Below are 16,458 nucleotides of genomic sequence, written 5' to 3' on the forward strand. Positions count from 1 at the left end.
AATGCACAAAACTAAATGAAAAATGTAAATGAAATAATAAATCTGACAAAATGAGAAGAGCATGCAGGTTGAAAAGGAGTTCAGGAAAAAAAATAAGAAGATCTGAATATGCACGACAGCATTTTAATTGCTTTCCTATCGGGCAATGTGCAATCACATTTTATAGCCTCAAAGAATAACTTCCATTAAGCACTTTGTAAAAATATAGATTTTCAATCTCAGATAGCAAACATAACAGACTTAACTACAGCATAAGTGCTTGAGAAGTATATGTAAGAGCTAAAAATATGGTAAACAGAAGCAAAAATCTATCAGTCTGACAACTGATTATTTTGTTATGTCCAAATTATTTTCTCCCTCTCCCAACTAAAGGAAGGTAAAGGTAGGTAGAAGAATGTTGTTTGTGGTTAAAATGTAAGACTTTGTTAACATTCTGGTAAATTTTTATGCCCAGACCCATACTTCAGAGATGAGATGTGTAAAAAAAAAATTCAATAATCAAATCAAGACAAAAAATTTAATTGGGAGGTTAAATGTGTTATACATCCTATTTGAAAAGTATCATTGTGGACATTTGTTCTTCATTCAGAATTCCAAAAGGAAATACTGCCTTTTTCTTGTGTTAAGAGTTCATAAAGGAGCTGACCAAAGAATACTAGCTGGAATACCAAGGTACCAAAATATTACTGAGATAGATTTTTCACTAATGCAACTACTATTGTCCATGGCTGGGCAGTTTGTTACATTACAGGAAGTTTCCAGTATGACACGGTTCAACACATATACGTGCCAGTTAGCTGTGCTCTCATTCCATGATAAAGAGTGAACACTTAATTCAACCCCAAGTGGTTTGAGCATTTGTGTCAATGAGAACAAAAGAGGGTAGAAAGAAAACATGGATTTTCTCCCTCCTTGCAACTTGGGAAGCTAGAACTATGTTCCCTCCAGCACCCTCTAGCAACCAACAGGTATTTCATAAATGTTTGTTTAATTGAATGACTCAGTGAAAATCTATCAATTCTCCTGAAAGCATAAGCCAAGTATATAGCCTATTTGTATATGATTACAGATGGGCTCTCAGAAGCCACCTAGGGCAAGAATATTTTAATTAAAGACAAAAGATTCATTTTCCCTCCACTACTCCAGAGTTGAAAGAGGCATTTATAGGTATGTATAGGTAAAAAACTTCCACAACCAAGTATCCCATTTATTTAATAAAAGGTAAATGGACTATCTTCTTAGGCCATTTCTCTACCTGAAGACTTATCAAAGAGCCAAATATTCTTAAAGAGATTGTGTAACTCACTTGTTATCTACTACATATATGACAAAAACATTGTGAAGTACACACAAAGCTCCCCAATGAATGAAATGGGATCTAAATATGAATACTTGGATAACTAAAAGCAAACAAAATTTCAAAAAATATATCTATGAAAAGCAGTTCTGTAGGGCAAAAAGAATAATTTATAGAAAAATTAAGAGTAATTAGATCCGTAAACTAAACCCTTGTGTAATAATAAAATTTTACTTGACAAAGGAAATTTAATCCACAAATGATTTAAGTCAACCATTCAATTGGAATACATTCAAATGCCCCAAATGGAGTCATAATGTGACTCAGTCAGTCAGCAAGCCTTAAACACAGACTGAATGATTTTTCTCTTCTTTTTCTTATTTTTTTTTTTTGTGAATGTGATGAAATGATGAAAGAACTATGGATAAAGACAGACTTATTTATTTTCTTGGTCTAATGGCCTAATGAGTAGCATTAGAGGCTACTAAGGAAAGCATAGTATTAGCAAACCAAAACCAAAGGAGTGGAGATTTCCTGAAGTTACTTACAATTGCTCTACCTAAAGAAGGTTATTGTTCAAACTAAGCTTTGTTTACACTGAGTACAGTCACTTCATACAATGAGGACTTGCTAGGAATGGCCTTTGTCCAAAAACAGTAAGATTCCGAGAACTAGCTTAAACATGCTGCAATAAAAACTGTCTTAGACACAAATTTGCTAGATAAAGGAAAATATTTAGAGCCCTAAGGAAAAACTACATGAATAATTTCTAATATCTGGAAATGACAGGGATGGATAGTATTGGAAAAGCTTCTTAAAAAATACAATATTGCCTAAATGTTAAGACATTTGATGCAGAATAACGAATATTTTCAATGCTCCCATCCGATCCATTAATTTCAGTGGAGTCTGGGAATGGTTCTCCGTTAAGAAAAAATGCTGCTACACATGTTTTGATATATATGGTACCTTTCCTTTTATCAAAGACCTCTTTTGGGTATATGCCTACCAGTAGAACTATGGGGTCAAAAGGTGTGGACATTCTGTCACTCTCTTTTCACAATTCCTAACTATTTTCCAGAAGGACTGGACTAATCTGTCATCACAGCACACTCCACTTTCTACATCTCCTCTGACATGGATTATTCCTATCTTTTGCTCTCTTTTGTCAATTTGTTGGGTGTGAACTGAAACCTCAGAGTTGTTTTTATATGTATTTCTCTTATTAGTGATGTGAAACATTCTTTCATATGGTTGTTATTAATTTGCAAATCTTCTTTGGAGAGCTGTTAGTTTATATTCCTTGACCCCTAATCTACTGGAGAGTGGCTTTTAGTCATATATTTTTGTTACTTGTTTATATAGTTTGGAAATCTGAACCTTATCGGAAGTATTTGAGACAAAGATTTTTTCCTAGCTGGTCACTTCCTTTCTTAGCTTAGTGCCATTAATTTTGTTCACGCAAAAACTGTTCAACTTCATATAACCAAAATTATCTTTTGTAATAAGCCCTATTCCTTGTTTGATTAAGAATTGACTCCTTAGCTACACCTATGAAAAGTCTGTAACTTCCTTGTCTTCTAACTTAGCACTAGTTGTAATTTTTGATATTCAGGTCATGTATCCATTTCAAATTTATTATCTAAATCTAATTCCTACTAGAGTACTTTCCAGTTTCCCCAGCAATTCTTGTCAAACAGGAACCACTTTCTTAGGTAATTTTTGTTTGGGGATTATTGAGTTCATTGTGTTACTGAGTTCAACTTTCTTCTGACTCTTCCTTGTCTAATCTATTCTATTTGTTGACTATACTACGTTTTAACCAGTATCTAATCATTCTGATGATAACTATTTTGTAACCTGAAGTGTGAAAAAGCTATTCCTCCTTCATTTCTACATTTTTTTTCATTATTCCCTTGATAGTCTAGATCTTTTGTTTCCCCCAAATGAACTTTGTTATTATTTTACTTAGCTCTGTAAAGTAACTCTTTGGTAGTTTGATTGGTATAGCAGTAATTCTGTGCATTCACTGGGGCAGTATCTTAATTTTTATTACGTTATTTTACTGTATTATATTGGCAGTTTGGGGAATTCTACTCAATGCACATATGTATCTAATTTAGCACCAACTCTCTGCTAAGTTCTTGGCACATGAAGACAAAACTAAAGCTTACATTCTAAGCTTAGCCCAGACATGAACACTGAATATATCTTCAGTTACTTAGGTTGCTTTTCTTTATGCAGAATTTTATAATTGTGTCTATACAGGTATTGTATTATATATAGCTGCATGTTTATAGTCAAATTGGAAACAAAGTGGGTAACTTAGGAATGCATAAACAAATTGCAGTGTATGGAATATTATTATATCATGTTAATGGAATAAAACTATACTGTAAAAATGACAAAAGATGAGGAATTCAGAGAAACGGGGGAAGATTTGGAGCAGGCTGGTGGCACAGTAGATAATATGCCAGGCCTGGAGTCAGGAAGACCTGAGTTCAAATCCAACCGTAGGTACTTAGTAATTGTGTGACCCTAGGCAAGTCATTTAACTTTTTTTTTTGCCTCAGTTTCCTCATCTGTAAAATGGGATAATAACAGCACCTACCTCCCAGGATTGTCATGAGGATCAAATGAGATAATTGTAAAGTGCCTAGCATATAGTAAGCACTACGTGGAAGCTAGCTGTAGTAGTGGTAGTGGTGGTAGTAGTAGTAGGAGTAGTAGTAGTAGTGGTGATAGTAATAATGATAGTAGTAGTAGCAGCAGCAACAGTAGTACCAATTGATGCAGGGTAAAATAAACAGTCAGAAGAATAATACATAGAACAATAACAATACAAATAAAAATAATAAAACAAATATGAACTATGTAAATATAGTGATTACTTTTGGTTCTGGATTAGAAATAAAGAAATGTACTTCCTTTTGTTGGTAATATGGGAGAGTATGATTTGGAATAAAGCACATGCTGTTGGGCATGGTCACTGTATTGGTCTTAACTGCTTTATTTTTTTCCCTTTTTACAAGAGAACTACAGAGGCAGTAAGCAGCAAGTTAAAGTGAAGTGTCTAACTGGAAACAACAGTGTGATATAAAATCAAAAGGCATCAATAAAAATTTTTATGCCTACTAAGTTGGACAGACATATACACATATGTTTAGATGTCCAAGGTAAAGAAATATAGAAAAAGCAAGCAGAACAATCAGAGGGAATAAGAAAGAGATTGAAATAATAAAGTCTTTTAGAGGTGAGAAATCAACTGACAAAAAGCAATTAAACTTGATACAAAATTACTTACAGCAATGAAAGTAAATATAAAGAATTTTTTGAATGGCAAAATATTTTCATGCTGTGACCACCAAAAACTGCTTTCAAGTAGGAGCCCAGCATAACCCTATCCAAACACAAAAACAAAGTCCTTCCAGGTGACTGGTTATAAAATTACTTCCCCTAAAGAAGAAATAGTAAACATTCAAAAACAGTAACTACAACTGAAAAAGGAATTCAGAGAGGTAATTCTCTGGTCCAGGCTAACTCACTTTTGTTATTCCAAGACACAGCTGTGTGAACGTGTGTTGTTGTGACAGGACCCTTCTAATTACTAAGTAGCTCAGCAAAGAAGTAAATGATCGTTCTCTACAAAGAAAGAGGAATGTGATGCTATCAGCTGGGAAAGGGGAAAAGATTGGGGCAGTTTTTTTCAAGGAATGACTGCACTTGCAGTATTTTAGATGACTTTCTTGTGTATTACTGTTTTGTTTTTTACTTTTGTTATTATGTCATTGTTCTTAATCAAATCCTAGTATTTCAGCTAGGATTCCTAGCTGTCAGCCCAAATAAGGAAAAACAAGAAATCAGTAAAATTAGTTGGCCTTGAGCTTTACCTTCTCCTAAATGAATATCTTCACTATTTTTCAGTGGGAAGAACGTAGTGTGCAGTAACTGTGCAACCTATGAAACAAGTGTTTAAGGAGAAAAGCCAATGTTTATGACATCAAAATGTCTAAAATGTTTCTACTGATGTCATGACACACAGTTTTATTTGTAGAACCTAACTAGGAGTTGGCAGTGATAGATGAGAAACAGTTTGGGGAATTCCACTCAAAGAACATATGTATTTAATTTAGCACCAACTCTCTGCTAGGACTTTGATATATAAAGACAAAACAAAACAAAAAAACCCACTCCCTACCCTGAAACTTACATTATAAGAAAGGGAGGATTAGGTATTTACAAGACTGACACTTAAAATTATCTTTGGTTTGCCTAGCATTAGAATTGTCTTTATTAAGAGGTTTTGTTCTATAAACAAACAAAGGAATAAATGAAATATCTTAGAAGATCATAGATCTAGAGCTGTGAGTTTGGACACTTAAAGTCCATCTAGTCCAAATTCCTTAATACTACTGATTAGGAAACTGAAATTCATGTACATTGAGTGACTTGTGCAAGTTAACACAGGAAATAGTAAGCATCAGAGGTGGAAACTGAACCCAAATCCTCTTGTTCTAGAGCCTGTGTTCTTTCCACTGATTCCCTATTCTGTTCTTTCGCCAAGTTAGGGTTCTTAGGTCTTTGTTCTTAAGAGGTCGTGGAACTAATATTTGTGTGTTTACCTTTATTATTACAGAAATACAAAAATTTTAATTGCGCAAACAGTATAATATTCAATAATCCATTATTTAATTGATAAGGGTAGTTCACCAATAGACCAATCAATCAAAAACATTTACTAGCCTCTGACTATGTTCTAGGCACTATGCTAGGAGCCAGAGACACAAAGACAAAAATGAATTTTCTCCTGCCTTCCAGAAGCTTACATTCTATAGGTGGCATAATATAAGAATATTAAAAACATGTATGCACAAATAATAAACAAAGTAACTGTGCTTTAACAGACTGTCTTCATGAGTTATGGTCCCCAAACCTCAAATCATTATCTGATGATCAATCCTTTGATGATGAGCCTCTCAGCTCTTAGTTAGGGAGGTCCACGGATAAGACATACTTTTCAACACCAGGCCGATTTAAAAAACAAACAAAAACTGTCTGGCTTGTTAGGACCTGCCAGAGCTTATATGCTATCCTACGTAGGCTTCTGGAACCCAGAGTGACCTCCACATTCTGGTGAAGCATCCAGTTAAAACTTTAGGTACATATTAAATAATGCTCTAAAATGCTTATTGATTTCAATATTACTCTATATCCAATTAAGTTGATGGTAATAAATTAGCTATGTGGAAAGACACCTTTTTAATCCTATGAGGAACCAAGTATGGTAAGTAATTGTAATGAAATGACTGTCCATTGTCTTAGAGCTTTCATCCTTCTCCCTAACTACTAGGGCCTAAGGCAGGAAGCAGGAAGAATAGTGTCCATTATTCATCAGTTAGTGTCCAGTGAAAACATGGCACTGTACTAAGTGAAGTATGTTATCAGACAACAAGTATCCAGTCTACTAAGTATTCAACAAAATGTAAAGATTAATTCACTATCTTCAATAATTTTAAAGCACAAGTGAAGGAAAAAAATAAACAGAGATATCAGGATGTGCTTTCCAGTGTGAAGAAAAAGCTGAAATGTCAGGTTTATTAAAATAATTTTAACACAAGTAAACTTTTACTTTTGACTAAAGACTTAAGATAACTTATATTTTCTTATCTTTAATCTTATGAAATTACTATGATCTGTTAGGTAAATGGATATTTCATTACACATACTAACTATGGAATAAAAATAATAACATAATTTTTAAAATCAATATATGCAGTACATAAAACAATCTCCATGCAAAATCTGAGTTACTGCAAATGTATGAGCTACTTCTATTCTGGGGGGAAAAATTGAATGTCCTCTTCCATTTGCATTTATAAAGGCTATGTGACTTCTTTAAACACACACAGTGATGCCAACAGAGCCATCAAAAATCAATAAATCATGTACTCGTGCACTATAAAATGCTTGACAAATGCATTAATTTTTCTAATCCAAAATTCTCTGCAAAAGGAACTGTGTAAATGTTCCATTTTATTTTAATGGTATTCTCCACAGTCAGAATTATGTGCATTATGATTGAGTACAAAACCTCAACAAGCACAAAACTTGATAGGATTTTAAAGACGCTATGGAGCACTCCAATGGTTGGGCATCTAACTTACTCAAATGTTCAAAATATGAATTTAGAGTAAAATAGTAATTTATTAGAATGGTTTAGAATGCAGCAAAATTTTTTTTTGACAAAAGAAAATGGGGCAAATTGAGAAGTTTTTGGTGAGATCTGTGTCTGGAAGGGGGGATAACATGTGAGGAACTTCTCTCTTACACTAGCCCAGAAAGCAAAGATGTATATTCCTGAAAAATGATGTATATGACAGAACTGACAACACACTATTCATCATTGAGATGCCATTTGGAAAAGTAATAAAAACCTAAGTAAGACTCCACTTAAGTTGACATTTGTTCCACCAAGTGCCATAAATTAATAAGGCCATAAAGACCTCTACACAGGTACAATTTATGAAAGTGCAAAATCTAGAAGCTAAAGGAGGAAAAAAAAATCTGCCAAGCATATTGTAGGAAGGTCTAAAAAAGCCACAAAGCATATCCTAGAAGGCGTTGCACAGAAGTACCCCAGCTTAAACACCAGCAACAAATACTCTAGGCAGTTAGATTTATTTATTGTCTATATGAATGAAATACCATCTCAATCTAATACCAATCTATCAGTGAGGAATCCCCTGTTTCTCTGTCTGACCCCTGACTTTGGTTCTTTTTCTTTGTTTTCATAATCCTATCTCAAATTCATGCTGGTACCTACTGCTGTTGCTTTTTATGGACATGACCTGGATCTTCTGCACTCTGGGACACCTTTGGACATATATTCTAGTTTCCTTCTTGGTTAACAAAATATTTGGTCAAAACTAAGCCAAACGGATATGCCCTTTTCTCTATGAGTTCCTAATGTCCTAAAGTATTTACAAAGACAAAATAATATTTTTCAAGGTGAACAAGGTAGTTCCTACAAAAGAAATTAAAGATGTTAGTTAAAGTTTGAGGGTAAATACTAGAGTGAGTCATCACAACTATCAAGTACAAACTAAGAAAAAAACTCAAAGGACTAAAAGAACGTTGCTTTCATTTATGGATCTATATTTGCATGATGATCAGTGTATTACACTTTATGTCAATGTTTAAGGGGGGTAAAAAGATCATAATGTCTGTGAACAATTGCTTATTAATTAAATTAATTAATTAAATTTAAGGGCAGACTTAATAAAAAAATTTCCTTCTTGTCAAAAGTTGTGGCAATCTAAAAAAATCATATTCTATAATCATGATCTTAAATTTTTTAAAGAAAATGCTCTTAAAGAGACAACTCTTAGAGGTCACATTATCTTACTAACTTATTTTAGAATGTTTTCAATAATGTAAACTATATTTAGAATTCAAATGTTTATCTCTAGTGAGCCAAAAACAAACAAACAAACCACCAAAAAAACCCCCCAAGTTGTTGCTAATGGTAAATCCTAATCTACTCTGGTATGCTCAGGGTATGGAACCATAAATTTTAAATGCTTTTTAAGAAGAGTTTGAGAATAAAAACATTTACATATTTTCTTAGAAGCACAGGCTTTTTATGGCTGCACTTAATATTCCCTCAGGGCAAAGAAGTAGCTACTTCAAAGATTTATTTGATAATGGAACTGAATGCTTGATTTCAGCCCCCCCCTCCAAATATAGTCAGTATAAACTTTGCTTTTACTGATTTTTATTATACAATGTACTATATTCTAAGATATAATTGGCTCATTACTGAAATTTGAAATAATTATTATTTTATAGATTAAACTAAGAAATTAAAATTGAGTAAAGTGGCCCAAATTATTTTAAAGGGAATTATCCTAAATAATAGTTCTAGATCTTCTTGTTAACACAACCAGTATTTGAAATCCAAAGCCTAAAACTTCTACTTACCTGCCTATCTACTTCTGGGAGCAAAAGCAGGAGGTACTGTTGAAAATGTTGAGGTAAGGAAGCAAAAGTGTGTTTGTTTATTAACGCCCTCAGATTAGTGTTCACAAGAATAGATCCTGGTGTTTCTATGTCAATATCCTCAGCTTTGGTCCATTTCAAGTGTCCTGTGGTAAACAAGCAAGAAGTACAACTTTACTGTAGATTGATATGTTCGGGCTAAATTACATATTGTTTTGGCAAGACAGTTAAATTTCAATCATATTTAAAATGCTGATATTTGAAGAGGGGAACTTTAATAGTTTCTTCCTTTATTGTCTGTCTTCTTTTGACTTTTTATTTACATCATCTTTCAGTAAGAATCACTTATACGCTTTTAACTCAAACTTATATCGTGGTCCAGATGAACAAATATATGTTTTCCACATTCCATTAACTTATCAAATTGCTGTTGGTGGTGCAGTGGATAGAGCACCAGCCCTGGAATCAGGAGTATATGAGTTCAAATGTGGCCTCAGACATTTTTCTAGCTGTCTAACCCTGGGCTAGTTGCTTAAACTGGATTGTCAACCCCTCCACTTCCAATATTTTTTTTTTATTCTACTGCAACAGCTAACCACCCAAGTAGCTTTGGAATACTTTGGGGCCATGAAAGCAGGGGTCTAAGCATGGTAGGTTAAATGGAAACCCCTTTATAAAATACTGCTGGAGAACCTGGGTTCTAAACATTTGCCATAGATCAGCTGATAGAAAAGCATATTAAAAGACCTTCCACGGCACAGCATCTAATGTTATTTGTTAGTAAAAGGACAATGTGCCAAAAATCCTTTTATAAAAAGAGAATCATTTCCACTGACAAAATTGAATTAGTATGGGTTTTTACACTCTTCTGAATATCTAAAGCTTCTCTGTTTACCTCTATGACATATAACACCTTAGAGGATGAGCTTTATGGCCCAATGTTTGGTCCTTCTCTATATTTTTAATTGTTCTATATTATTCCATCCTTATCTCATAACAAAATAAGTATATGCTGAAAAATCTGCAGCTCTTTGATGATCAGATTACTATACTGACATTACAAAATAAAGATCATTACTCAGTCCAGAAATAAGTTAATTTACCAAACAGTTCAAAGTTATCTAGAGTTCACAAACTTCAGACAATCTTCAAGAATTAAATATTAACCTGTAAATAATGAATAAAGTTTTACCAAATATGAAAAGACAAAAGATCTGAGTTAGTCTCTAGAGAGACTATGGAAAAGGCAAAAATTAAGAGATGACATTCTTCTCAGGGTTCATTCATTCATTCAATGAGCACATATTAAGTGTCTACTAAATGCTTGTGAGGTTATGTGGATTAGAAAGATAGGAATCTTCTCTTGGAAGCTGAGAAGACCTGGGTTTTAAGTCCCACCTTTGACATAGCTTGGCTACATGACTGTACATGTTACTGAGCTTCTTAGTGCCCTAGGCAAATTTCAAAGACCATAATTTTCAGAGAAGGTTCCACACCCTGGAGTTCCATATATCAATAAAATCACAGGTCCAATCCTGATACTATATCCCTAGTAAGTGCTAGGCTGGATACTAAAGTTACAAAGGTAGAAACATAACAGGACCTGCCCTCAAAAAGCATACAATCCATCAGCATTAGCTCTATGGAAATGCCTGTTTTTCAGGATAGCAGTATCTTAATAATCGTAAGACCAAAATTAGCAGCATTTTTTCAACAGTAAAGTTTTTCAATATATGGAAATATTAAAGAGTAGATAACTCTAATGGGGACAAATTAGAGGTTTTATATTCATATATAAAATTTAAGGTGTCTGATAGTTCCCTATCTATTGAACCTGCAGGGCTATCTCAACTTAAAACCCATGAGTTCAACACATGGGATATTTTGTTAAGGTCAAAGACAATTTTTTTCTTAAACTTTCCAATCCAACTTTAAAAAAAATCATATTCCTGTAACATATGTTAAGGTATGAACTTCTTGTTGAAAGGTAAGTGCTACGAAAGCTTACATACTGGATCTTCTACGGTAGGACCTTATTAATTATCATTAAGCATGTAACTTGAACCAGTTAGCTCATTAGGTTATGGATGGCACTTCTTCCTTTCTATACTTGAGAAAAATCTGCCTGTATACTCTCCCTCTCTCAATGGTCTCTTGGGGGAAACTAAAATAGCCCTTGAAAACAGAAACAGATGCATTTATTAAAACCATTTCAGAATCACCCATTAGAGACAGAAGATTCTCCTTTTAGGGTGGGCATACCAATTCATTTGACAAAATATATAATCATTTACTTATAGAACTATGCTAAATTTAATGGTTGAAGCAAATATAAAATACCAACATACCTTTAGGATGTTAACAACTTAGTTGGAAAAATAAGACTAATTAGGTAAAAAATGAAAAACCAATGGTACATCCCAATTAAATAAATGATGGAAGATTAAAGCAATTGGTAATGTGAAGAAATGTCGACAGATCTTTTACTATTTGGTCTACTGCAAACCCCAATTCTACACAAGCAGTTAGTCCATTTCACAATGAAAGTAATTATCCTATTATTTACCAATGTAATACTCTTGTCAATTTGCTTAATCTTTCAGTTAGGCAATTCTGTAAGACTATAAGTTGCAGAGAATGTGCCAATCTGCACTAGTAGAAGGAGTTTCCTCATCTGAGAGTTTCCTATACCAATGAAACAAGAGGTTTAGTCCTCATCTCTTAATAGTATAGTTGTTCAGTCATTTCAGTTGTGTCTGACTCTTTGACTCCATTTGGGATTTTCCTGGCAAAGACAATAGAGCGGTTTGCCATTTCCTTCTTCAGGTCATTTTACAGATGAAGAAGCTGAGGCAAAAAGAATTAAGTGACTTGCTCAGGGTCACACAGTAAGTGTCTGAGGCCAGATTTGAACTCAGGTCTTCCTGACTCCAGGCCTAGCCTGACTACCTAGCTGCTGTACTAGTACAGTACTAACTAGCTGTAAACACAAGACCTAGGTTCAAACTCTACTTTTGACCCTGTGTCCCTCTAACACTCTGTGACCTTGAGCAGGTCATTTATCCTCTCTAGACCCAGATTTCTCATCTGTAAAATGAGAAGTTGGATTAGATGACTCATGAGATACCTTGGAGCTCTACATCTATATTCCTAGGATCCTAAATGTGAAAGATGGGAATCCTCTGGAAAAGAATTTTCCAACAATCTTTTCATGACCTTTAAGGATTACCAAATCTCATCACATTACTCAATTGCTAATCCTTGCTATCAAGCATGACAGAGGACAGAAAAGGGCTGGGAAGGTCTGTGGCATCCTCAGGTTGATGACACTTAACTCCAGGTCCACTTCTCCTTTTGGCAATAGTCATGAGATTCCTAGCACCCACCTGACACATGCAACTGGAATAAAGTGAATTTTTGGAACATAAATGCAGCCTTTAGATAACAATATAATAGCAAAGTTATCATTATTCATCAGTGAGGTATGTTATCTTGGAAGTCCTATAATGAGATAAATGGACCAGAAAGAATAAAGACTCAACTCAACACTGTAGAAGGTAATGGAGATTGGATTTAATTCTAAGGCTGTTCTTTCAGACCAAGATGGACACACCAAATACATATTCCCATCTGGAATCATTTTAAGAAATCTGACACTGTCATGAGCTATAGAGATAGAGACGGGATAAATAATTTCACCAATTTAGGGAAGTTACCTAAGGAACTCCCTAAATTGTTTAACAGAATCTCTTTATACCTTTTCTGCAACTTAAGAGTTTTACAGTGCTTCCTAGAGCAAAGTTTCTTAAACTTTTTCTGTTCGCAATACCTTCAGCAATTTTTTTTTTGGACTTTTTTTTTTTTTAATTTTTAGGCAATTGGGGTTAAGTGGACTTGCCCAGGGTCACACAGCTAGTAAGTGTCAAGTGTTTGCTGTGAGTCCACATTTGAACTCAGTTCTTCCTAACTTCAGAGCTGGTGCTCTATCCACCTCGCCACCTAGCTGCCCTCCCCTTCAGCACTTCTTAAACTATGGGTCAGGACTCCATTTGGGGTTGCTATCCACGTTTAAGAAGCACCTAAGAGAACTGAAAGGACAAATGACTTGTTCAGAGCTGCAAAAACAGAATGCGTAAGAAGGGGAACTTGAACCCAGGTCTTCCTAGCTTCATAGCCTTTCTATTCACTACTTCTTACTGTCTTTAGTTGAAACAAAGCAGAAAAACTTCATTATTAATATTCCTAAAATGAGTATTAAAAACTAGATGAGGTACAGAGGTGAAGAACAATTCATTATTCATCTCACTATGTTTGATATATTAGACCCCATTCATCCAATAAATATTGATTAGGCCCCTGCAATATATAGGATTCTATGAGAGGAAAAAAAAAGTGTACAATACAATTCCATTTCTCGAGACACTTCTAATAATTAGAAAGAGTACTAGGACACACATGGTCCGTACATCAGGTCTCCAAAAGAATATACTTTGATCACTCTGACACCAGGTCAGAAAATGCTACACTTTGAAACTAAAGCAAGTAAGAATCAACTCAACAGGAATGAGAGCAAAATCTGTAAGGTAACCTGCCCTAAGAGAGCATTTGAAAATGTACTCCTGCTATTGCCACCATGCTTCCGGAATCCCAGCAAGGGGCTTAGGGGCCTCCCTCAAAAAGGGAGAAATCAATTTTTTTTAATGTTGGGAGGGAAACTTCAGATTTCTATTTTATATAGCTTGCATTTCATTTTAAGTATATAATTAGTTCAACTGGTAGCTTTCAAAGCTATGCAGATTATTTATGTGTCATTCTTTTAGGTTTTCCTTCTGTTTTCAATCAATTTAAATTTAACCAATATGAGTAGTCATCTTAAAAATTTCACTTGTCTTCATAAGGTTCTAGTGACACAAGTTGATGACTGATATTTTCAAAGGAATGTTAGTGAGAATCTATTTCATGTAAATGTAGCACTTGTCCAAGGGAAAGATAGGGGGAAAATATACAATATACGGGAAAAGAGGGATGAAAACCAAAAAGAATCAAGGGTCAAACCAGTTTTGTCACTTACTATCTGTGGGATATTGGATAAACCACCTCATTCAATTTCCTCATGTAGAAGATGAACAACATGAGAGGATCCCTAAGGTCCCTTCCAACTTTAAACTTACGAAATCATACTATTTCTAATGAATATGAGTATATGATCACTATCAAGGTGAACTCCATAATGTGGAATAATTCTTCTTCAAGATCTCCCACCTCTAGATGTTTTAATATACCTCCCATGATACTGAGAAAAAGGTACTTTAGATGGCAGATATGGATATCTAATTTCTTTAAAAATATATCTACATATTATAAATTAATAAATTGATATTCTAGTTTATGTCAGGATCTAATGAGTTTGGTCACAGTGAATAAATTCCTCAGTGATGGATCACCTAATGATGGACTGATAAAATCAGAATAAAGTCAGCAGAACTATGAAAACCACTTATTCTGTAACACCACTGTAAAAACAAACAACTCTGAAAGAACTTTGATCCAAAGGATGACAAAACATGGTTCCAGAGGACTAAAGATAAATGTTACTAACTTCTTGACAGGGTGTTGATGTACTAAATATACAGAATGAGACATTTTTGGACATGGTAAATGTAATTTTTTTTTCCATGACCACGCATATTTGTTACAAGGTGGAGTTTTGGAGGGGTTTTTTTGGCCTTTTTTTTTTTTTAAGGTCAGGATGAGGGAAAGAAAATAAATGCTTGTTAATTTTAAAGATTTAAAAACTTAATTTAAAAAATAAACAAAAAAATCAAATAACTGAGCCCTGGAAGTCAAGGAATAAATGAAATGTAAATGGGGGGGACCTTACCAGGCTACTTCTCATATGAGATATCCACGATGGGCAGCCTATTGACTCCTCTTTTAGCCATAATGTATACATACTACAAATGAATACAACATACCACATCTGGTACTGAATATCATCCCATTTCACAGTCTTCTAAAGCTATTATTTTTTCAGTATTCTAAAGTCTCAACAGGTCTAAAGCCTCTCTAAAAGAGTACTCTTAATAGATGACAGATACAGTTTACTGAGCCTACCTCTGCGTGAGGTTATAACTTTTCACCCTCTGTAGTTTTCTTAGGATAGTAGTGGCATACAGTAAATGCTTAATAAATACTATCTGATTTTGCTTGCTCCAAATGAACCACCCCATCTCTGATTGCTGAATGTTTGTCATTCTGTCTACTATTGTTTATTTCCTACGTTTGTCAATTATCACCTAGACTCTTTACGGTATAAATCCTACTACTGATCTACTTTCAATCACTCCTTGCCTTTCCTTCTTCAGTTTACACTGTGGCTACATAGATATCATGCTGTTATAAATTTTCTCTACTTTGGCCCAGTAGATATGCATTCTCAGACCTTGCTGGTGTCTTACTCTGACATCTAATGTTACATATAGTATCCAGGGGACAGTGTTGCACCTCTACCAGATGCTACTATGTGACATCTCCACCAGGGCCCAAACTCATAGCTAAAGGTTAACTTAACTCTGCCACCAGCCTAGCTTCTCTCAGAATATGATAGTCTTTCAGATTTTTTATACTGACCAGTAATTTGATAGAATGTTTTGGGGTAACAAACTTTCTGATACATTTAAACTCTCTCAGATTAAGATGAGTTACAGAATCACAGAAATTTAGAGTATGAAGGGACACCAATAACCATCAAGTCTAATACATACCCCCAAATAATCCCCATGCTAACATACTTGGGAAATGGCCATTTAACTTTTGCTTGAAGACCTCAAAGGAGGGGAACTACAACCTCTCAAAGCAGCCCATTCTTCTTTTGGATGGCTGTAATTGTTAAGAAATTTTTCAAGATATCAAGTCTAAAACTGTTCTCTACAAATCCCAATCACTGTTTTGGGTTCTGCCTTTTGTAGCTAAACAGAACAAGTCTTCTTCTTTCACAAGGGCAACACTTCAAACATTTAAAGATAGTTATCAAGTCTGTCTCGACTCAACCAAGTCTCATGCAGCATGTAAAAGCCCTTCTCCAGGTTAGCTGCCATCCTCTGAACGCTCACTCTCCAGTTTATAAATGTGTAATACCAAAAAACAAACTTAATATTCCACAT

The 16,458-nt window shown here is 34.4% G+C and overlaps 1 protein-coding gene across 1 annotated transcript in view; it reads right to left on the minus strand.

Moving 5' to 3' along the window:
- Nucleotides 1-16,458, minus strand: part of LOC114031694 (putative Polycomb group protein ASXL3) — a 205,001-nt gene that overhangs the window by 56,758 nt on the left and 131,785 nt on the right. Inside the window, exon 7 of the mRNA XM_027846847.1 lies at nt 9,278-9,441. Coding sequence (XP_027702648.1) covers nt 9,278-9,441 — 164 coding nt within the window. The remainder of the gene's footprint in view (nt 1-9,277; nt 9,442-16,458) is intronic.

Source organism: Vombatus ursinus, unplaced genomic scaffold (assembly GCF_900497805.2).
Source record: "Vombatus ursinus unplaced genomic scaffold, bare-nosed wombat genome assembly UNPS02015255.1, whole genome shotgun sequence".
NCBI lineage: Eukaryota > Metazoa > Chordata > Mammalia > Diprotodontia > Vombatidae > Vombatus > Vombatus ursinus.